This window comes from Helicoverpa armigera, chromosome 9 (genome assembly GCF_030705265.1).
Source record: "Helicoverpa armigera isolate CAAS_96S chromosome 9, ASM3070526v1, whole genome shotgun sequence".
NCBI lineage: Eukaryota > Metazoa > Arthropoda > Insecta > Lepidoptera > Noctuidae > Helicoverpa > Helicoverpa armigera.
The window spans coordinates 4,805,773-4,829,465 of record NC_087128.1 but is presented as its reverse complement, the minus strand read 5'-3'; the positions used below and the strand labels follow the sequence as shown (position 1 = coordinate 4,829,465).

At 37.7% G+C, this 23,693-nt stretch overlaps 1 protein-coding gene and 1 long non-coding RNA gene across 10 annotated transcripts in view; both read left to right on the top strand.

Moving 5' to 3' along the window:
- Window positions 1-3,302: 3,302 nt before the first annotated feature.
- Window positions 3,303-23,693, top strand: part of Rbp6 (RNA-binding protein 6) — a 439,678-nt gene continuing 419,287 nt past the window's right edge. For 2 of the 9 annotated variants that reach the window (XM_049839599.2, XM_064036404.1), the window contains exons 1-2: window positions 3,311-3,560; window positions 3,634-3,674. In XM_049839599.2, the coding sequence (XP_049695556.1) occupies window positions 3,319-3,560; window positions 3,634-3,674 (283 nt within the window). In that variant the 5' untranslated portion in view covers window positions 3,311-3,318. Of the gene's footprint in view, window positions 3,561-3,633; window positions 3,675-23,693 lie in introns of all 9 variants that reach the window. The other 7 variants (XM_021327825.3, XM_049839597.2, XM_064036408.1 and 4 more) reach the window with 6 other exon arrangements.
- Window positions 3,681-23,693, top strand: part of LOC110371513 (uncharacterized) — a 78,024-nt gene continuing 58,011 nt past the window's right edge. Inside the window, exon 1 of the long non-coding RNA XR_007510854.2 lies at window positions 3,681-3,854. This is a non-coding gene — a long non-coding RNA (uncharacterized LOC110371513). The remainder of the gene's footprint in view (window positions 3,855-23,693) is intronic.

Sequence of the window (23,693 nt, the reverse complement as noted above, 5' to 3'; positions counted from 1 at the left end):
CTATGCTTCGTACAAAATCTTTTCCTTACACCTTACCAAAAGCGTATTGGCCATTTCGGGGTTTCGACTCCAGATCTCTCTCCACTATTTTTCTTCATCTTCATTAGTAGTGCCCAAATTCGTAGAAAGTCCAATATTTGATGTGCAGGTGCCTAAATCTGTTCGGCACCACGATGTCCCAAAAAAAAAAAACAATTGGTTGACTGGTAGCCAGTCAACGTTGTTTATATGAGTAGTTTATTTATTCATTTTCCCTAAAAAATGAATTACTAAGGTAACGATAAGTTAAGATTTTTAAGGGAAAATTGGTAGATGAACTACCGATAAGGGCACTCAGAAATTGGTTATTGGCGAGTTGGAGATACTCTTCCACGTATGGAGGCTTTCCCAAAAATATTTTTGATGGACTACACTTCTCTTCGTTTCTCGTGTATAAGCCTATTTCAGGCCATTTTCAAAATAAACCATCTCTTGCGTCATCCCCAGGAAGAACTAGGTTATTCTATTCCTAGTTGCAGTTTAAATTGCAGTATTGATCCGAAACGGATGATATTTTTGTACTCCCACAGCAACTCCTATTTCTATACAAAGCTTTCGTTTTAATGTTTTTGAAATAGATATTGGACCTGAGTTTTCTTTGCCTATTTAAAAGGCCTAGACTAAAATCTCAATATGTATAGCCCCTGTTTTGTGGGGGGTTAAAGAAGTAAATAGAATTGTTTTTAATGGTTTGAATTATTTTTTTGTCAAACTTTTAAGTGTCGGAAAATGGAGAAGTTATGGTACTTCCATCTTTTAGTCATAATACCCACTACGCTATTTCGTAGCTCGGATACTTTCTGTAGTTTGCTAGGTCAGGAAACCGCTCGGGGTGACAAGTCGTGAAAAAAAAACGGCTTGTTGCATTTCGGGGGTAAAATAACATAATCTTTTTTCTCAACAGATCCAACCAACTGTTCCAAAGCAGGAACAGTTTCCTCGCCAGTGTGGCCCCAGTTAAAGATGCTCCTAAGACCCGCATCGAACAATGGGGAGAACTTGCTCTGCCTGACTTCCTTCCACCCGTGGAACGACTTCCACCAGGTTACGACCAACCGTGGCCTGTATGGAAGTCTCTTAACAGGCTACGTGCACAGGTAGGCAGGTGCAGGGAAAACCTATGTAAGTGGGGCTACACTGACGACAATAGCTGCGGGTGTGGTGCCATACCACAAACCATGCGGCACCTTTTATGCTGCCCACTATGCCCCGACAGCTGCATAGTGGATGACCTCTATAACGCTACTGACAATGCCGTATGCGTAGCGAAATATTGGGCCTCAAAAATTTAAGTTTGCCATCGACTCGCGAAGAAGAAGAACAGATCCAAGAGGTTTTACAACTTTAGTTATGGCTTTAACAACCAGATTCATATCTTTAGGGCCGGTTAACTTCTATCTGATGAATACGTTTGACGTTTTGACAGCTTTTGTATAGAAAATATGTCAAACCGCCATATTTATTTCTCAGATATGTAGTTAACTGATGATTGAAAAATCAGCCCTTAGAAAGACAAGTTCAGTTTTTGACTGGCGTCGTCTGCCTATATCATGCCTCCATAATGGAATACGGGAGGAATTGGGTTGTTCTATTGTTAGACCGGGTCAGTACGGCATTTTGGTCTCCGTATTGATCTGAAGCGAATGATATTTTCAGCACAGCCGCAACCACTAACTGGAATGGTTAAATAATGCTGCCAGACATTGTTCCTGCAGTTCCGAAATAGCTTGGACCTCTTTAGTAACACAGGACAATGACATCTTCCTTTAATAGAACTAACGATAATTTATGTAAGACTGAAGTTTATTGTGGATACTACACTGCTCTTTATAATAAGTTAGCGTTTTACGATGTGTGCCGTTTTTCTATTCGAGTTGAGAGGATGAACGGACAACTCAGTAGCGAGACAATTTCGATAAATATGTAACATACCTAAAATACAATATAATATAAATTCCAACTTGAAGATTTGATTAAAATAAACATTTGGTATTTTGGAATTCGAGATAGTTCTTTTCGATTTTTCAATAAACTAAATCCACAATATTTTGAAGTTTTTAATCCATTAAGCCTCCGTCTGGAAACTTAGCGGCAACTTTTACGAACTGACAAATTACTATAAAAATCTTTTTTATTTTTATTTATGTGTGTGTATACTGAGTGTGCCTTAATGAGGGTTTTCGATATTTTTTCTGCCGCCAGGCGGCGCTTCGTATGCGTCAGGTCCAAACAGCTGTCAAATAGTATGGAATTGTAGGTGCCGAACTTATTGTTTATTGAAATTCTGTTATATTGGAAGTGTTATTGATTTTATTATGGACTACGGTCAGAATAAGGTTTCCGAACTAAAATTGAGCTAAGAGAGAGGGTGCAAAAGTCACTGGTACTAAGGAAAAGCTTGTTGAAAAATTTGTTAACACAATATGATTTAGTTTTTTTTATTTACTCAACCTCAATAGTAAAACAATAATGCAGTGCTTTAATTATAAAATAAAAAAAACACTAAAATCGTTCACTATTCATAGTAAAGATAAGCACTTTGACAGTTATCTGGACCTGACGACTCGGTGCTGCCACCTCGTGGACGCCATTTTCGAAAACCCTCATTGTTAAATGAATTACCTATCAGAGCGTAATTTTTTTAACCCATGACATTATTTTTTTTTTGTACGTTGCAAGTTTTTGTTCTCCAAATATCATGAATTTTCGCAATAAACCGCCTGATTCAATAATAATAATTTTCAACTTGTTACGTATCCGTGTATGAAGCGGTCGTAGCATTCACTTCGTAGCGCAGTGCTACGAGCGTCTGACAAGCCACTCAGTGACGTCAGCTGTAGAGGCTTCGCGCCGCTACGACACGATCCGTGCTTAGTGCGTCTGATGATGTTGCGCGTATTATTATTATGTAATTAATTTATGTCGCAAAAATTAAGAAGTGTGAAAAGTAGGTGTATGGTCTTATTTAATTATCGGGTGCTAAGTCTGGTAGGTATTAAATATTGAAAAGGTTTTTGAAAAGTTTTAGTTTGTGAAAGTTAATAAACGATAGGTATTATTAGTTTGGATAAAGTTCGCAAGTTGGGTGTATGGGGGTGGTGGTGCGTGTAGGCGCGCAGTGGGCGTGCTCTGGGCGCGGACGGGGCGGCGGCGCGCAGGGGAGCGAGCACGTGCTGCGCGCTCACGTGGTGGTGCCGGCGCGCTGCTCGCGTCCGTCGTGCTCACCGTATGAATAATTGTGTACGGAGTGAATGAATCGATGCGGCGGCGGCGCGGGCGATGCGGGGCGCGGGCGGCGCGGGGGCGGCCGCTGCGTGGAGGGGTGCGCCGCGGCGCGCCAGTCTCGTGCCGGTAGTCGGTAGTGCAGCCGAGCGACTCCGGGAGCCGTCCCCGCCGCGTCGTCGCTCGCTCGTAGTCGTAGTGCGCCGCCCGGCCCGCCCCGCGCCGTCGGCGACCGAGTCCATGGAAACCCAGAATCAGGATGTGGCCAGAAGCCCCGCTGAGGTGCCCAACGACCCGGGGTACGTCCGTAGTCCCGAGAAGCCGGCTCGTCGCGCTCTTTTCAGTGACTGATTGGTATTGTTTATCTTGCAGGAAGATGTTCGTCGGAGGCCTCAGCTGGCAGACTAGTCCAGGTACGCTCGTCGGTCCCTGGCCGCGCTCCGGCCGAGCCTCTCAGGGAAGTGCATCCGATGCACGGCCCGGCGACGGCTGACCGGCCGCTTAGGTCGCGGAAGACCGCCTCCTATGACCGTGAAATGGGAAACGCGAATCGTTTCCAGTGACGAAGTATCGTGTCGGATACATAAACACCGGTAAAAGTTTGATAATCAGCTGATTACTTAACGTGTTCAGAAGTTGTCGTTGTCGGTGTGCAGAAGTGGTGCACGTGATAATATCGGTGTGAGATGCATCCAGGGGGTATTAAATGCGTCGTGAGCGTGTGTAATATGCTGTAATTCAGTTATGTTATCGGGTTGTATTGGCAATCAGGTGTGCGGCGGCGGCCATGCCGGCTGCGCGCGCAGCCTCTGTCGACACTCCGACCTCTCCACCCCACGGGCTTGCGAGCTATTTTAGTTCTTATCACTAGTAAATTAAGTGGTAAATTCCAGTTACAGTTTCATAGCCGGCTTTTGCTCCAAACAGTTATCACAACATAACCTCAATCTCAAGTACGTAAAGCTCGGTACCGGCGCGTTTCCGTCAAGTCGACTCTATCTATAGTCTATTCATACTTAGTAGGACAGGACAACAATTGGCTTTAAGTAACATTTGTATTTGATAATTTAAACTTGTGAACTGTTTTAAATACATAAAGAAATAGTATTTATTGTTTTATTCCAATCCTTTAACGCAATTAGGGCAGCATCAATGAAAATTTGAATATAGTTTCAATAGTTTTTGTTATAATAGTCTAGTTCCAAAGTGAAACCTAGTACAAGTGAGTTCGATCATGATGTTAATTTGCGTGTCCTATTTACTGGGAGTGTAATGAAGTTCATCAATTCTATAGCGCGTACAAACAAATTAATTGCGCGCTGCATCACGCAAAAGGTTCGGTGCGCGTGCGCGAGTGATTTGCCGCCCGCGGTATTGGGTCGTGCGCCCACGCCGCACTTTGATCCTCAATATCTATGCCAACTTTGTTCTTCTCTGGAGATATCTAGGGCGCTGCATCAGCGATTACAAGCAAAACACTCGAGATATTATCGGATCTATCATCGATCATGCGGTCTATACGGGGAACTGTCAGGAATGAGCTCACTACAAGCAACACTAACATCGTTAAACCGAACAGTTTGCAGTCATGTGCTACAATATCGCTTTGCAAAGCTACTTTTAGACTTCTTTTAAATTGTCCCGTGATGTGGTCCACGTGATGATCATTTTCTGCCAATTTTCGTTTACTGTTCTCGTTATAATGAGCCTAGTTTTTCTTTCCGGTTCCGAGCCAATTTTATTCTTAACTAAACACACTGACGCCGGTTAACGTCCTGGGTAGAATTTGTAGAGAATTTAAAATTTAAACTTTAGTGACGTTGTTTGTTTAAGATGTTTGCACCTTACCGGAGTACGATAAGATAAATTTTGATATTTGTATCACGACACACGGACACACCAACTGTTATCGCATTTAGATAGGGAATGAAGCGCCCCAGTCCCCTTAATCTCAGCGTTACAAATATCTAAGTCGTCAATTATCGAGCTGTCTGAATTTTTCACAAAAAATCAATCACGACTTTCGATAAGTATGACAGGTACATACTGTCATACTACGTTCACGTCATTTCGCACTCGAACTAGTTCACACATGCTTATCATTTCCGTAAGATTTTCACTTACTGAAACTCATATAAGATAGTTGGGAAATAAATTGAATTTATAAAATGCGCGCGTAGTCCATATAAATTAGTGATGAAATATATTATACGCAAAGTCCGGTTTTTACCTTAAAGCATCTAAATGTACTGGTCAATAAATTAAACTGTAATGGCAAAAATAAATTGGCCAAGTACGAGTTACCTGGATATATTAATATTACTATCTCAGAATAATGTATTACATTCGGTAATGCGTTCTTGTGCTCCCGCGCTCCCAGATAATATTTGGACTGGTATTAAGGAAGCGCAGGTTATAAATATTATTTCATTCATCGACCCCATCCAAAATGAACTCTAATAATAGCTTCAGTAAGATCTAAATTATACTTCTGATAATTTATTTCTACTAACGTCTGTGTCTTTCTAGGAAAATCGGTCAACTACTTATTCAATACTTCAGTATATTATTATTAGTAAATACTACCGGTATGTAGGATTTGAATTAAATTTTACAGTAAGCCTGTACTTTCTCACGATTCTACATTGTATAGAGGAGACCCCTTAACATTTCAACTTGTTGCTATGTCAAAAGCCGTTCACTCTAAGTTTACAACATTATTGTCATGTTTCTCTCTACCCCAACTAATCATAAAGATATTAATGACAAAATTGTAATGATCCACGTTGATTTAGATACTTACACTGATATGGGAAAACAATATGACAGTTAATAGCATGGGAACGAATACACCAATTATACGTAAAATATTTAGTGGGAACTTACATCAAAATGTAATGACATTTTAATGTCTGTAAATGATACTTTCCCTCTGTGGGTTTTGTCAAGCAAGTTTTACTATCCATCACCAAGACCGGACTAAGCAAGCGCGGGGCCCGTAGCAAAATTATCGCGAGGCCCTTGTCTCAAAAAGTATTTGACTTTCAGCTGAATAGAGGCGAAATAGCGAATCAGAAATGTCAATTTATGTTGAATGTTTTTAAGTATGACTTGACTTGAAATATTTTTCGGGAATAGGCGCGTATCCGCCGCAGGCGCAGGCCCCAGGCCCCTATAGGCACGGTGCCCGTAGCAAAAGTTACTCTTGACATATGCCTAAGTAGATAATCCAGTACTTTCTGTCACTCGTCGCTTTTCTTGCGGGTTGTTATAGGAACCAGTCGTTCGCCTAATGTTGGTAGATAAAGACTAAAATGGGACAAGGATAAGCAGTTATTTCAGTTCATATGTAATACTAAACTGACTCATTATTCAGTACTGTAAACTATTAAGACTGAAGTTAGGTGTTTCATTTCAAACAAAAGATCCACTTGAAACGTTTTGTGGCGTTAATGCGATGCTTCATAGAGCAGACTGAACAAATTCTAAAACAGTTTTATTCTGAAGAAAAGCATACCTACATATGTAGGTAGATAGTTACATCAAAATCACTTATAGCTAGGAAAATTATAATTTGCATATGTCGAAGATCACCCACTAATGTGTACCTACGGCTTGAAAGGAGGCATAGAGCTCGTGGTTGGTTTTTTTTGAACTAACTATTGTAAGGTTTATAATTATTTTCTTCACTATGAAAGTTTGTATTCAATATTCAAATATTGAATCAAAAATTCCCAGAACAATATTTCAGTAATAAACGAAGGAGTTCACTGAAGTTCTAAAATCGTTCAAACTTTTCGCCGTAAACATAACTGAAAAAGTATTTCATGCAGTCGTAAAACCGTTTGACTGTTTACCTTAAGAGAATAACGATTTAAAATTGACAAATATCCTTCGGTAATTAATGCAGAAGTTAGCTTGGAGTTAGTACCGTTCAGCAGTAAATGGTTGATGGCTGGTTGCGTTGCCCCCAACACAATACAGATGCAAACGGGATCGTCGCCGAACTCGTTACGGTTATTATCAACGACGATTGTTTGCCTCCACCGTGTTCGTGCGCAATACGTCTTTACTTTTACTGAACCGTTTTGTTATACAATTCCCTTTGACTCTTTTATGAACACGCTTCACGGATTCAATGACCACTTCATGATTGGAAATGTTAATTCTGATAACGGTACACGCAATTCTAAGATTAATACGTCTTACTCAAAAGTAATACGACGACTCAAAGATTTATTACAATTGTCACGGAATGATAAATATATCGAATGTTTGTACGATCAAGACAGATTTAAACAGATAATAGGCAGTTTTGAACATGTTGGAATTTTTAAAATGCAACCAATGACAACGATATGTTGTGCTATCTATCTACGTCGAGAGCAATTCTATTTTCATTTCGAATAGAGTATCTGTAATTTGAACTTGGTATTGAAGGCTTAATTTTATCCTGCTTCCACAGTAGACAGGTAGGAACAGCTAAAATAATTACTTCAGCTTGGCATAACGAGATAATTGCTGCATAGATAAACTCGAACAATTCCTTTTAAACGATAGAAATTATCATTCAATTTCCCGTCAAGACAAAAGCTCGCGATCCCGTTTCGCACTCTGAAAGGGTCACAACTCAATTCCTAAGTCGATTGCGAGGAATTCACCTTCGTCGTCATCTATTATTAATCCGGAGATTTTGCATACGTTGAATAATGCAACACCCAAGTCTGTGATGCAGAACGAACGGATTGTCTTTATTTAATTTCCACTTTGAGGGAGGTTCGCGACGACGACGATGTTGCCGACTCGCGAACTTCGTACCAATCAGGTAGAAACTTAGTGTTCCCAACGTTAGGTATTTGCCTTGGAATCGGCTTCCCTAATAAGCACTGATTTATCTCTGTATAGTATTTATTGCAAAAGCGTTTCGTGACAACAGGATTGAGCGGTTAACAAGTAGCCTCCACAAGTAGTCTCTGACTATATTAAGTTCTTCAAGACGGATTTGCAAGTGTAAAACGAAACCGAGCTCGTCTGGTTGGCCCAAAAAAATCTCAACAGGTGCTCTCGCGTTTAAAGTAATATGTAGTAAAATGATACAGCATCATTTAATATCTTAGAACAAAAGTCTTAAACGTTTCTTAAAAGCTTTAGTACAATAGTTTAAATACTAGAATACATTTAAAACATCTTGCAATGTAATCTACTTTCTTTAATAACGTTTCTGTCAGCGTAACTACTTACATTTGAGGCATTGCTCTATAAATTATCTAAAGTATACCATCCGAACAGGCGTGCATACGTCCATTATTTACAAACTTAAAATAGTTACTGCAGCGATTCTAAATCAATGTGGGTTATTGAAAGGCGCAGGTGCTCATCAAAGCTTCAAAGCGCATCGGGCTGCATTAGCTAGAGGAGAACATTATTCCGTAGTTCCCGAGTGATCTGACAGAGAAAATATTTAGCAAGTGGCCGGAGAGGAAAGAGTGCTCCCGGTGAAGATCCAACCGCATTACCGCAAATCGTGGTATAATCCCTCTTACAAAGCGCGGTGGTCGTATATGAGCAAACAGCAGTTTGGGAGTCGGCTAGGGACCGGATACACGTTTCGTTTTGCCAGTTATTTCGGCCTGGCCGCAAATAGACATGGGAATGCGTGCGAACACTTCTTTACTAAACATAAATCAGGAAAGATAAAAATTATAAATCATTGACTCGCGACTGGCTTTTAGCGAATGATGGACGACAGGGCTAAGGATTTTTTGTTTGTGGATATTAAATGCGTCAACACTAATGATATCAGTTGTATCTATCGGATTAAAAAGTATTTGTGTTTTTAGATAAAATCAAGATACAGTAGCGCTATTTGTTTCTTTTTTATGGCGTGAAGTTATCGGACAGCGCAGGCGCAGCATCTTAAGCGCCGCTGTTGGTAATAAAGTTTTTGTTATAGTGTCGCGTTGAGCGATTGGAGGCGTAAATAAAGAAATCTCGTTGAGTGTACACGTGTGAGATGCGTCCGTGGTGATAGATAGCTATTTTTATTGTAAATACTCTGGAGATTTAAGTAGAAGAGTTTTATCTTTTTCCGTGCAGATAAAATTAGATTAAACAACTTTTATGTTTTATATTTCTGTATCTACTTGTCTTGTCTTTTTGGAGATAACTGATTGAGCCGAATACAAATGTGTTTCATAAAACTCACTAATAATTTCTGTCATATCTATTTTGTTTTATTACACTTCTTTGTCTGCCGAAACCGATTTAAATAAAAAAATATTGTTTACGATAGTTTTATGAAAATTACATACATTTTGCCAACACTAAATTCGTCCGTCGCTCGCCGAGATTTAAATTTATACATATTATGTGATTTAAAGAGTTCTTATAAATCTCATAATAATTGTTGAGGGCGGTCTGAATAATGCCAGCGTTTGATAATTTACAATGTCGTTAGTATTTATGGAGACGTTCGAATGTTTGTAATTTCTCCGGCGAGGTCGACAATCCGGCTCGGTATTCTCGTCGTATTACCAACAAGGAGCATTTCTCCGCGGCTTGCATAACCCGTGCAATCCGTGCATCCAGACGCACATCTGGGAACGTTCGGGGACGACACACGCCGCTGCGTTGTTGTCATTACTCATCTGTCGCGCACACGACTTCATGCTACCGACCCGCTGTCACCGTCTACAAAATGACACATTTCACAATTTCTCTCCCACAATAACCGACTTTAAAACTTCGGCAGCACGACATAATTCCAATTCCCAAGTTTTTCGCTGTTACGTCCATACGAAACTTGTTAAACGGCGGAGCAGCGTGTCTTCAAACGACATGCTAATTGACGGCGGCGTGAAGCGAGCTAAAAGCTACGACTATTTTTTTCGAATTTTAGTCACGGTGTGATATTTGTTCTTCGACCAACTAATAGAAAATGCTCTCGATTTTGACGTTATGATGCGTGGCTTCGCGTTACTAGCAAAATATCTTCTACAATGTAGATTTCAAAAGACTGACGTTTTTACTTTGTATTTTGATCTAAGAACTAATAGGAATTAGTATTCTTGAGAATATTTCCTCTTAAAAATGTCATGCGAAGCTCGATGTAGTTATTTTTATGCGTCAGTTTAATTAACACCCTGACGTTGGTTATAACTTGAGTAGATCGTATCTTAAATCAGTGCGATATGGTTATCAGATTTCGCAATTGACGCTTGTTTGTGATGCAATGCGTAACGGCTTAGTTTTTTAGGGTATCGTTGGTGCGTACAGTAGGTAACAAGACCCTTCTAAATACACGAGCCATCTCATGCCGTGTGCTTTATACCATCAGATCAACTGATTCTGACGCTTGAAGTAGTCCACGTCATTTCGAACCCAATTTGAATCTTATAATAACCAAAACTGGTCAGTCTCTCTTTCTACTGTATTCCTAATTTATATTTTTAAGCTTATGTGTCTCACTTTCTACTGGGCAGACGCCTTTGCTCTTTAAACTTGGTTCTGTCTCGAGCAAGCTAAAGTCATTTCTTTGTGGAACCCTCACATAGCGTGCTCAGACACGCTCTTGGCCGGTTTTTTAAGATAACATAGAGATTTGATAACAACAGCTGTCTGATAATAATTTAAGCGCAATGCGTGTGTTTAATATTTAATACCTAAAAACAAACATGTTGAAAATGTTGTATTTCCTTATTCAGTATCAGACCATTTTAATAAACCAGCTAAGACCACTAAATTAATCAGGTGAACAAACCACGTGCCTACAATTTTAATAATACGAATTTATTTCAAATTCAAAACAAACAGTCAGTAATCAATTTTATAACATAAAGCCGCGGTGTAGGGTTCAATATTCCATAAACATTTTTTTCATAATGAAAACCTTTAATGAATGAGCTCAAAGATAAGATTACAGCAGCTCATAGTAAAATATTTATGTTTATCCACTTTATTTCCCCATCATTTTTCTTCAAACAAGGCTGGCTATATACCTACTTGCTCAGTTTTTATAAAATTGTTCTAGATCCTTTAGAATTTTTATATAATTCTTGCGTCTTCCTTTATAAAGGAGGGGAAAAAATAACTGTTGACTTTCCGTAATAAATATTTGTCTCAGTGGTTGGAAGAGATTGTTTTAAGTCCTCCCTGTAGAACCTTTTGGTGTTTGAAGAAGGACGTTAAAGCATCTTTATTAGTTTCCCGGTACTTTATGTTTACTGAAACGAACTGATACACAATGTTTATAAAATTTCCTCACTTAATTGAATTACGAGAGCAGAATTTAGGGGAATCAATGTTAACATCTTCTTCTTTATAACGTTTCTTGACAGTCTGTTATATTTCTTTCATACTACAGAGTCCTAAAAATATGCTTATTATATATATCTTATACAAATCTAGATATAGATATAGTATAATTATTTCTAGCCAAAAATGTTCTAACCACACACCATTTAAACTCAATAAATTATGAACAAAACAAAATAATAAATACACCCTTAAAAAAGAAAAAAGCAGTGGCTCTTGTATCTCAAAAAGAAAAGTAAAGGCCCGCATAGACTTTTTCGCACACCCGCACACAGTCGGATCATATCGAACAGAGCTGCACGTTGCATGCGTGTGTAGATAGGAATTAATACAAAGCAGTCTTTATCCGTAGCGAACCTTGCGTGCTTTGTGGCTGCTGCACTCCAATCGGTGCGCGCCCTTAATTAATTTTCTAGAATCATCTGCCCTAGATACCTCAGTCACGGTAAAAAGGAAGCTACGTGATTTCTGAGTAAAATAATAGATGTCCTCATAAGATTTCCACCTTACCTTATTTTCATTAACTGTTTTCTGTAGATTGAAAGTCTTACCAACGGGTATTTTTGTTGCTCGGGTAACTGGGTAGAGGAGGTCGGACAAGCAGTCTCTCCTTGTAAAATCCTGGTACTTAGTTGCGTCCAGTTAGACTGGATGGCAACCCTGAAAAAGCTAGGCAGATGAGGATGGCTACTTTATACCTAATATTTACATTATAACATAAAGTTTCCCTACCTTTGTTTACATTTTAGTACACAATTATCGCAAAGTTCACACATTTAATTAGATAATGTGGGTGAAACACATAAATAAGATATTCTTAGACATTATTGACATGATTCGTGTGTGTGTCTGTGTGTGTGTGTCTACTGTCTGCATTAGATTCCTATGTATGTCTGTGTAGACTGTGGTATTTTGTAATTGAATAGATATTTCAAGTAACAGACAATATGGAATGGAATAGATTGGAAACTAATTAGTGGTTACGATAAAATTAAGTGCAAAAGTAACTTTGCTATGTGTATCTATGTAATATAGAGGTACTTATGAGATTTGATATTGTTTGACATTCTGAATGACTAAATTGGTATGGCAATTCAAAGAAAACCAATTTATCAAGTTTAACTGTGCCAAGTTTTCATGCTTGCAAAAGATCTATATAAGAAATGGAGATCCTAAAAAAAATGCCAGGACACCTTATGCCCATATTAAGAAAAAGAAATCCTCCAAGTTTTATCCACATGTTAAGTACACAGATGTACGAAAAAAAAACTCTATTTAGTCCCCGATTATACAACCGGCTCATATGTACCCAAAATATTATTCACGAGATGAAACAGCTCCTCTAAGACATATTACTATTCCGAGCAGAGACGAAGGAAATCACACACATCCATGTCCCATTTTATTTAGCCCTAGTTCTGTAAATAAATGCTAAGCGGTATTTTATTAACTTCCCAACTTGCTTATTGTTGAGGGGAATAAAGAATGTGGTATGGCCAAGAAATGTCTGTAATAGGTACAAAGTACCTAGGTAATGGTCCCAAATAGACATATCAGAGGGATTAGACAAGACATATTTCTTAAATCGGAAATTGACGTAGGATATGTTTGAAAATTATATCTCGTGATTCGGCATGTCAATTTTATCATAAAGTACCTACCTAAGTATTAAAAACCATTGGTGACTTAATTTGTACTAATCAACTTTTACGATCATTCATCAACTAGTTTTAATCCTAGATGCAAAAAGAGAGAATTTACTTATGTTTTTTTATTCAACAGAATTCCTACTAAAAGACTACCTAGGCTACCAGTTGATTCTCAAATTATTGTGTGTTTTTATCACTTATAAAACAACAGCCTATACTCGTACAAAGAGAATTTAGCCAAAAGTAAGCGATCACGTTCGCATTATCGAATTCTTTCAAAGATTATTGTCAACTGGGTTACGATCACCCTCAATATGAAATGACGTGTTTAGCAAGATCAAGATGGACGTATCAGTTTGTCAGGTATTTAGCTTCATATTTTATTTACAAACGTTTGTGACGTCACAACCCCTGATATAGGTTGAGTGACATCTTTTGATTTCTTTCTCTGGAAAATCAAAGATTTCTTCTCTGGAAAGTCAAAGATATATATTTTGTTTTCGCTTTGAGCTTCTGAGATATGTTATAGTCGAGTGAAGTTATAATCTGGTGGTTAGGTTGGAAAGTTTTTTTTTATTGTTTGAAGATTTCACTTGGCAACAACATATCGTCTTTATTAAAAGTTAGACGAAAGTATAAGTCCTAAAATGCTACTACGAACGCCTAATATGACAAAAAATCACCTCCAAATACTTGAAACAAACTTCTAAAAATTTTACTAGATACAACCACCACTACTTCTAACTACCTGAAAATTCAGCTTCCCCAGTCAACCCAGGTATCAGACATACGGTTAATTGGTCGTCATCAGTTAATCATCGTGTTCAGTGTCATGCAATATTTAATTAAACCTTCATTAAGTTCGATGCGGGTGAAAGTTATTACCCGGGGCATACCGACGAGCTCCTCTTACTAAGCGACGCTATACTATGTCGGATATCTAAACTGCGGATAATGAGATACATAATTTCTGAGAAAACTTTGATAGGGAGAATATATTTTACATCGTTAACGTGTTGGGTCGCACTTGCAGACCTTTGCTTATATAATTTGCTTGTTAATTACAGTTAAGTTAAAATTTGAATCGTTTTTGAAAGTCGGTTAAAAAGTAACACTAGAACGATTACCTGTAATGACGCATTTGGCTCCAAAATGGTACCAGGAAGAACATTTCCTTTTATTGCAATATGATTAGTTCTTACATATTAAAATTACCAACTTGTAAAATAACAATTTTACTACCTTTTTAACTATCAAGTTAGTACAGTTATATACAACGAGTGTAATTTCAAGAAAATGCATAGTTTCGCTTATAGAATAACGTTTATTAAAATTAGTTTCTTTTGAAATATACCCATATTTCCATAGTCCTATTTTATGGCTTCTAAATCTTATGCTTTATTGAGTGTCTGTACGTATGTGTCGATTCGATCGATAAGGAGTTAAACCTTTCACCCTTCACAACTTATAAACTGGTGGTAATTTAGCACACCTATTAAATCTAATTGATTACATATTTTATCTCGGTAATATGGTAATAATTCCAGCAATTGGTTCTCAATTACTTGCCAACCCTATTAAGTGTGAAATAGAATGAGATATAAACTGCTATCTCTGTGGTTTGATATCGAAATACGTAACGTCTTCTGCTCATTTTCTTCAATATTGTGACATTTAAAATTAATAAAATAACGATTTAATCGATTCATCACAATCAGCCTTTTTATTCTCTCTTTACATGTGACTTCTTACATGAAGAAGGAATGAGCGTTTACCACCATGTTCAAAGCGAATTGGCAATTATTGAATACTGAAAGTCATTAACATGTACGAACTCCACTAGAATGAGAAGTAAACCTTTTAGAGAGCATTCAGTTAAACAAGAGCGTGTAGTAAGTTTACAAGTTAGTTTACTGAAGGTAGTGTTTCAGGTGAAGCTTCGAGACGTTCGCCCCACAATTAATGGTCCTTCCCGTGCACTTCGAGGGCGTCTAATGGATGTCCCCTTGTCCCCATCTTGCACTATTTTCTCTATTTTCTAGAAAAGTTAAGATTGCACGACATTTCGGTCGCTTTATAGACCACTTCAGACAGAGTTGTAGAACATTAAAGAAATGTATGATTTTATTATTTGTTGCTACAAATTGCTATCCGCTCATAGCTCATAGTCGTAAAATACTGAAACAACTCTAAAACGACCGTTGAAACTTATTAGAACGATCCAAAAATAAAATTTCAATAAAACAGCAATCCACTTTGTTACGATGCAAGCATCTCGTGCACAGTGAGTGTGATAACGCTTCTTACGAAAATGTAGGCGTTTCAGTTTTGTGCAATGGCCACATGATTTGAGTGAAAGTGTTTGGATGAAGGCCAAGACTCATCTCTGTGACACGATAACTCCACGAATGCAGCTAAATAAACAAGTTCACTCCACATTCGACGTGATTTAACATGATTCCCGTAGAGCCATTAGCGTCTGTTTGTTTGTTGTTCATTTACTACTTACATACACATTTTATGTGGTGAACCTTTTAATTTGACTACAGTTATTATAAATATTAAATGTTTAACACAAAGTCACTGTTTGGCCGCAGTTTAACGTAATTCGGAATTTTGTTTAACCTTTTTTTGTTTGCCAGCAATTAATTCGAGGAAATTCGCTGACGAAATCGAAAATGTTTCAGCACTGCGGACTTAACATCTGTAAGGATAAAATACAATACTATTATAACACAGAACATAATATAATAATATGTTAAAAAGAGAAATTATAGTGGATATAGGCTCAGCTATTGACATTAGGAAAATATATACTTAGTTATTTTCAATGACTGATATCGCCTATTCATGTAGGATTAGTAAAAGCCCAAAACATCAATTTTCATTTAACCTGACGAACAAAACTTCCGAGATTTTCGTAATATTGCGTCAGATAAGTAAACAGTGTTAATAAGAGCTCATTGCGTCTGGTTAGGTAATGGCTTTCGACCTAACATTCACACAACACAGTGTAAGCATGTAGGCGTCAAAACATAGTCACTTGCTATTTACTGGGAAATGCAAATATTAGTTTAGGCAAAGGGTACTCGGGAGTCGAGTGCGATAACATACCGGGAAAGGGATTAAATGTCGTGACTTTGTTACTTTAAGTGTGTTTGTAAACTCATATCAGGGACTTCATACCTGAGGGGCTGGTTACCGACTTTGGTAGGAATATCTTACAGGGTTTTGTCCGATAGTAATAACCGTAAAATGCTATACTCGAGGGATCTAGCCTAATAACAAATTCAGCTTTTCTAATAAAACGCTTAATAAACTCCTTGACACAAAAAACTGAAGTGATTAATGACCAAAACGACGGATTTGGACATTAGAATTTCCTAATACTGTTTCTGCGGATGTTTCGTTAATAAATAATGACGTAGAAGAAGCATGGTGGAATTCAAAACAAAATTGTTTCGTACTTTGGCACCCAGCGGGCATCGACCGAATTTTACCGTACATTTATCAGACGCTAAGGCTTTATGAAGCCTTACTCATTCTTTTAAGTAGTGAGGCAGGTCAGTGATGGAATGAATTTAACGTTGCTGTCTAGGTTTATTTTTTACGGGGCGAGTTTGATCCTGTTAGATGCGCACCGTTGGGTTCATATTTTCAGAGATCAGGGCCAAATATAGGGCAGTGAACTTTTGAAAATACGATGAGAATAGAGTGTTTACCGAGGGGCGGAGACGTGGCAATCTAATGTTGAATTGAAAGAAATAATTCGTGTCGTCCGAGTCGTGAGTGCTGAGTGACAGCTAGCTGGGGCTCAGCTGAGACTTGTTACGATAGTTCGCGAGTCGATTGCACACACGACCTTTGCGATGCGCGCACGCACGGCTCGGCTGGCCTATGATAGCCCGCACTAATCCACTTAGAAACCGATACCCTGCGCCGGTGTCACGTCATTGAACTTCGTTATATAACTAATGTTTATTATCCCGTCCTCAATGGGTTCCACGAACGTCACCGCGCTAATCACTAAACGCTTTAAATATACGATTCTACCGAGAAAGTAAATAAAACTAACCAATCGTCGTTCGGCATACTCAGAACTTTATCGATGGGTGAAAATATGTTTGAATACTCGTAAAACAAAATCTGATGGACGGAAAATTTAAACTGATTAATAGTTTTATAGCAGGTACAAGTAGATAGAGTAGAATGCGTTTTCAAAATATAAAGCTGAAACTGTTACTTGAATTGCTATGTCAGGTTAGTATGTTACCTTCTTTACGTTCGAGATAAGAAAATCCACGAAAAGCAATTACAGTTTCATTGGAGTTATTACCGACATTATTTGCTGGAAATAGCAACGACTAATGACTTCATTGTTTTGAGTCTTTTCTGATCTCTTTGCTTTGTTGGCACATGCATGCGGACGTATGCAGAAATAAATAAACAAAAACTTGAGTCCATTCACTCCTCGCTGACATTTCTACGACGCCGTTTCGTGCCAATCCGACTATTTTATAGGATTCATTTTTATTGAAGCTCCGTGATGGATGCTTTCTTAAAATAGTTTTTAATAGTTCGTGTAATTTCACGGAAATAGGAAACGGTATATCAAAGAATTTATTCCGGATTTCCAGTTACAAAAAATGATAGTTGCCAGATAGAAAATATAAATTGTTTGTGGTAGATTTTGTTTGACTTTATTTGTATTGAAATATTGTAGGTGCGTATTTACAAGGAAGATATGAATTTCTATGTAATAGAAACTTTGTAACGTGTCCCTAGAAGGGATTAATTTAATTAATTATTGAGATAATTTTGATAATTAAGAATCAGGAATAACCTGACACATTTTCCCTTTGAGTGGTTGCCACAAGGATAATTATTAAAAACTTTTCAAACTCAAAAATCCCCATGTGAAAAAGGAGTGATATTTATTGAACTTTATCCTTGTTCTATTTAAGCTATTTATACAATTATCTTAATACAAACTCCTGCCCAAACAACTTGATAAAATCTGAGCTGCGTATTAGCGGCCATATTGTAAGTCATTAGTTATATTAGTGCATTCTACATAGTAATCAATATAGCTGCTGCAGCCACGATCGTAAAATAATTCCGGTAGCTCCTGTCACGCATAGTTAAAACGATATAATGTTGCAAAAACGTCGCCTAGCTTCCTTACCTAAATAATAAAATAAGTGCTTTACAATCCTTGAACTAAAACCACATAATACATATTATTACGAGACTTAAATCGGGCACCGTTTGTCGTCTATATACTTTACATGTTTCCCAGCCAATATTATAATTCAAGAACCATTGTGTTTTGTTTGTGCAAATAAACAGATTCTTAGCGACAAAGTTTCGGGCGAACTGCAATAACGTCTAAAGTAAGGTTATAGTTTTCGCATGAACGTTTCTATTTTAAAAGATACAGTTGAATACTTAAAAATAGTATCGCTGGATTTTCATTTTAGCCATCATGTGACTATCTAGATTATGTAAATCCAATACGTTGGTCGTAAAATAAAAGTTAATGGTTTCCGAACGTTATTTTGGACACAAAAGCATGTCAGGCGGCTTACTGAGCTATTTATTTAGTTTTTGTGTTGAGGTAGTGTTTACGTGAGTGTCAGCGAAGAGTTTCTAACACGTCTTTAGTTTTTGGTGACATTTGCCAGCTCTATGACATACAATAAGTGGTTGTGACATTCAACTAGATGTTCATATCAGTGATCTCGATTATTTTGATCGCAACCCTAAATTATTATTTTTAACATCTGTGATTAAACACAGTTAACAAGTAAACATTTAACAAATGTACCATTCATACGACTTCAATAAGAACTACCTTGCCTCCAACAACTTAAGGATAAACCAAACTCCAAACTCGTCCAAAATACGCCATCATGTCTAATAGTTATGAAAAGGTTCAGTAAACTTGGGTAGCCCGCTCAGAATATAACGTATAGCCACGATAACGTTCTACAGCCAGTCATCACAATTCATCCTACTTTGTTCAAAACAAGAACTTGGCACTAGATTCAAAATGGCGCCAAGAAGTAAAATTTTCGCCACAGTCAACCCGCGCCGACCACCGCGCGACTCAAACAAAAACGTTAAAAAAGTCACTTTAACACCACAGTAGCCGTGTTTTATTGTTTATTTTTTAACAATAATCACACGATAAAAATCTCGTATCGCGATATTAAGTGTAAACAAGTCAGATAGTACGCTGTTAGAATATACCGAAAACATATTTTTAACGCGTGACTAATTATTTTCAATTAAAGAAAACATGGAACAAAATGCATCTGCGATTCGCCAGTTTCAAAAATATATTTCTAAGAAAATTGTCACAGCTATCAAGCTTAGTTTGCCGCATCGCTTTCCGTCAATCATTTTCTATTCCTACGAAGTCTTTTGAAATATGAACTTTGCGAAACTTTTTCTACTCAGTTCGAACGTTCTAAAACGTAACGTGCATTCCTCGACTCATAAACTGGAACAGTATTTATTTTCAAGGCGAACCACAAAGCTAAAATATTATTTTGTTATATTGTACGTCTATAATTAAAGTGTGAAGAGAGTCGAACTGTTTCAAAAATAGCTGTTTGTGTGACACCGTAAATCTCGGTTACGACGAAAGTTACTGTGTAAATCATTGGGCCACGCACACTTAATGGTACATTGAATTTTATTGCACACTCGTAATAATAAAATTATGTCATAACCAGTAATTAACAACGGGAACGATTATAAATAAGATAAACAACAAGCTCTTGTTTATTTTTAGCATATTAAATGATACTCTGTCAGGTGTCGGGCACTCTGTACTGACACTTTTTGTGTTACTGCTTCCATGTAAACGCGTCCTACTAATTAAATGGCCACATTTGACGCAACAACATTGCGTATAACGATTCTCAATTAGTTATAAACCGCTGGTGGACCGCAAGTCTGCAAATGCATCGTGCCGCGTAAAATCAAATTATGACTAAGTTCACAATATTCCATTTCTATTTCCGCGTAACCCCCAGTGCGTTGCAGCGCGCTACAATTCAACCGCTATCCGTTAATCGCGTGCATTTACAATATATTAGTTTCGCAGGTAAACACACATTTCATCGCGGCGGCACGCGTGGTTAACGTTAACTTAATTTAATAGAAGAGCCCTATCGTATCGTAATGATATAAATCGCGAACGCAGCGTTCTACTAACAGCTAGTTTCCAATGAATGGGTCAGTAATCATCTGCATTTGAGGCCATTATCTCAATTGGCGAGCGCTCAATAAGCGGCCTCCACCGGACACCGCACCCGCGCCGCCGGTCACTCTACAATGCTTGTTTGTTTGCTTCACAATATGCTTTTCTGCTCCTACCAATTATTTCCCCAACTAAATACATACGGAGCCACATTATCCAGCGCCGATTTCACGCAGAATAATGTTATGACTTATATCAGCTCTTTGAAAATTAATGAGTGTAGTTTCTCATTAATTATAATTCTGTTATCAACGTACGTAATGTGAATCTAGAACACATTATCTCGCAGTGAGTAAATCATTTGATTATGGCCGATTTACCTATTTATTTATGGAAGACCTCTAAACAGATGCGACATTTTAACTCAGTACAAGACGCTCTGCTTATCACTGCATTGCGTATATTATGAAACTTTATACGGCAATTAATATTTTATCAATAACATTTTTATTGTTAACAAAACAAGAACCGATTATTTTTTCGGTTCTTTTTCGTGTCGCGTGATGTACATAAACTGTATTTTACTATAAATATGATATTAGCGTAAGTAGTTAGATATGACTAATTTATTTATTAATAATAATATACCGTCTTTTCCAGATGTCTACCATTTAGTATTAACTCATAAACTGGTAATATTTATTTAGACAAATTATAATAACTCACTTCTTGTACTACTGTAGAAGTATTTCTTATTTATGTCTTCACTATTGTCTCAGACTATTATCGTAAATTACGAGCAATATCAAGTATTAGTACCAATTGCTGCAATTTTGTTAGAAACAGAAACCTATATAGTTCTTGTGTTTTAGTTTCTTATCTGTATCTTTAGTACCGAATAGCGGCCCTAGAGTTTTTATTTAAAGTTTTTTTCTAGTAGATCATGTCCAATAAACTTTTGTTTAAGTACAAGCAAACACAAAAGTACAAGCCACTATGTAATAGTGTAAAGAGAACAACCTGTATTTGTCACAGAGTACAGTAACGTAACTGAGCATGCTAGATGTAAGATGCCACACCCCAGAGCAATATCACGGAGTAACTATTGAGACTATCCCCTGCCTATATTATAAGAACAACCACTGTTATAAGACTTACTTACACGTTAGATTCACGGAGAAAAATATTTTTCCCAGGGTTACGCAAGCGGTAATTGTGGTGGAGCACCTTAGTTGCCATCTTCCGAAGTTTGGTAAGTGAGGCACTCCATTTATACACAGTCTGCCCGACGTGATTCCGGAGAGAAATATTTTGTCGATTGTACCGCTCATGCCCTGTTCACACAGCTTATTGACACCAACAGAAACAGTGCGGAACATAACGCATAAATAGATCTTTCCCGGGAACCACCGGAAGCATATCTCACACCGTAGAGTAGCCGCTTGAGACCATACAGAGCTTGCTAGCTAGTTGAGCGTCTAACGGTCGATGTCACGCTATGCATGATTACGATAAGAGCACGATTTTACTATATCTTGTTGTTTTATGTATATTGTGGCGCATCTTAGTGTTTACTGCACATTTTTGATGTATTTTTTACTTTCACACGTTAAAATGTTGTATTTTTAAATCTTTTTGTTCGATGTCTTAATTTTAGCGATGTGTCAACGGTAGGTATCGTTTAATAATATATTATGAAATGTCTCAGGGTAATTTCGGGAGGCCCCAGGAAGGGCTTTAGCTAGTGAACCTGAGCGCAAGCCAAGTGATCCGTGTAATGGAAGGCTGAGTTTGGCTCCGTCGCCTAGCGGCGCCACTTTTTATGCATATAGGAAAATGTATGCGCTGCCAAACTCGACGGTATTTACAATGTTTCATGCAGCGCTATTTCAGTGTATTTTTCTTTGGTGGTACGGTAAGCTCATTATTTCTGTATCTAGTCGGGAGTACGTATTTAAATCCTGAGTAAGGGTCGGGTCGTATTTATATGCGGGTGCCGTGCAAGGCGCATACGACGGCATACGCCGGCAGACGACACTCGCCCCTAATCCGATTATGTGTAACAAAATGCTCGGCGGTGGCAGTGGCGTCCGCGGCCGGAGCCGCTCGCTCGCCGTGTGTATTACAACTAGCTGCACCGTGTACTTTGTGACTTGAATTTATGTGAACAACACCCACTCCAGCCTCACTTATAATTACCTATTTAAAAGTACGTGCGATTTATTTTGTACCTTTGGCGATACCTTAACGGGAGGAGGGTTATCGTGCTATTAACATCATCATCATTATCGTTAGGTATGTGGAATATATTGCTCATCATAAAAATTACGGGTCAGTGTTTAGAGTGGGTAAATTGCAGATTTCAATATAGGACGACCAAAAATATAAGAGGTCGTATTCCCACCATATTATAGTGAAAATTCTTGGTCCGAGTAAAATTAATGAGAAATTCATTTAGATTTTTTTCTTCATATTTTTATTTAAGCCAAAAATAACAAAAAAGAATTTGTTTGATGTCAATAAACTTTTGATGAAAGACTCATAAAAACTAGCCTTTGCTCAACAGCGACAACAATTACTTTTTACTCAAGAGCAAAATTTTTCATACAAAATTCTCCGAACCCACTTGATATGAAAATATTAAAACTGAAAACGGCTGAATTTATGCAAATATTGCGCGAAGTCAAGACTCGTTTAAAATTGTTTATTTGCGTTCAGTAAACGATAAAGCTGTATTATTTACTTTTACAAATAAAAAATGTATGACCGACATTGTTCTTTTTGGTTTAAAATATATATATAAAAGCGTCGGTCGTCTGAGTGTGGGAGACATGAAGTTGCGAGCTCCGTGTAATCCGATTACGTGACAAAATGCTACAGTCAGTCTTGCTCACATCGACGACCTTCCTGAACTCAAATTGAAGTCTAATTACACTTTATAAAACTGCTTAAACTTACTGAGCTAGATAAAACACATAAATTAAAAGTTTGTTTCTACATTACGCCTTCATTTCTTGAAGGGTAAGGCTGAGTTATAACCATAAGTGGGCAAAAAACACTTCATCTTAATCAAATAAAGAGATCGTTCATAGTAAGCCTTACCCAAACTAACGAGTTTACGAGTCTGGCCAGAAATAGTTTTAAACGAATTAAGTTTTCTACGCGCACGAAAAAAAATACAATTTAACCCCAAATTCCTGTATCAAAATATACAATACGGGACTAAAACTAAACACCAGATAAAGGAAAAAGTACTTTAT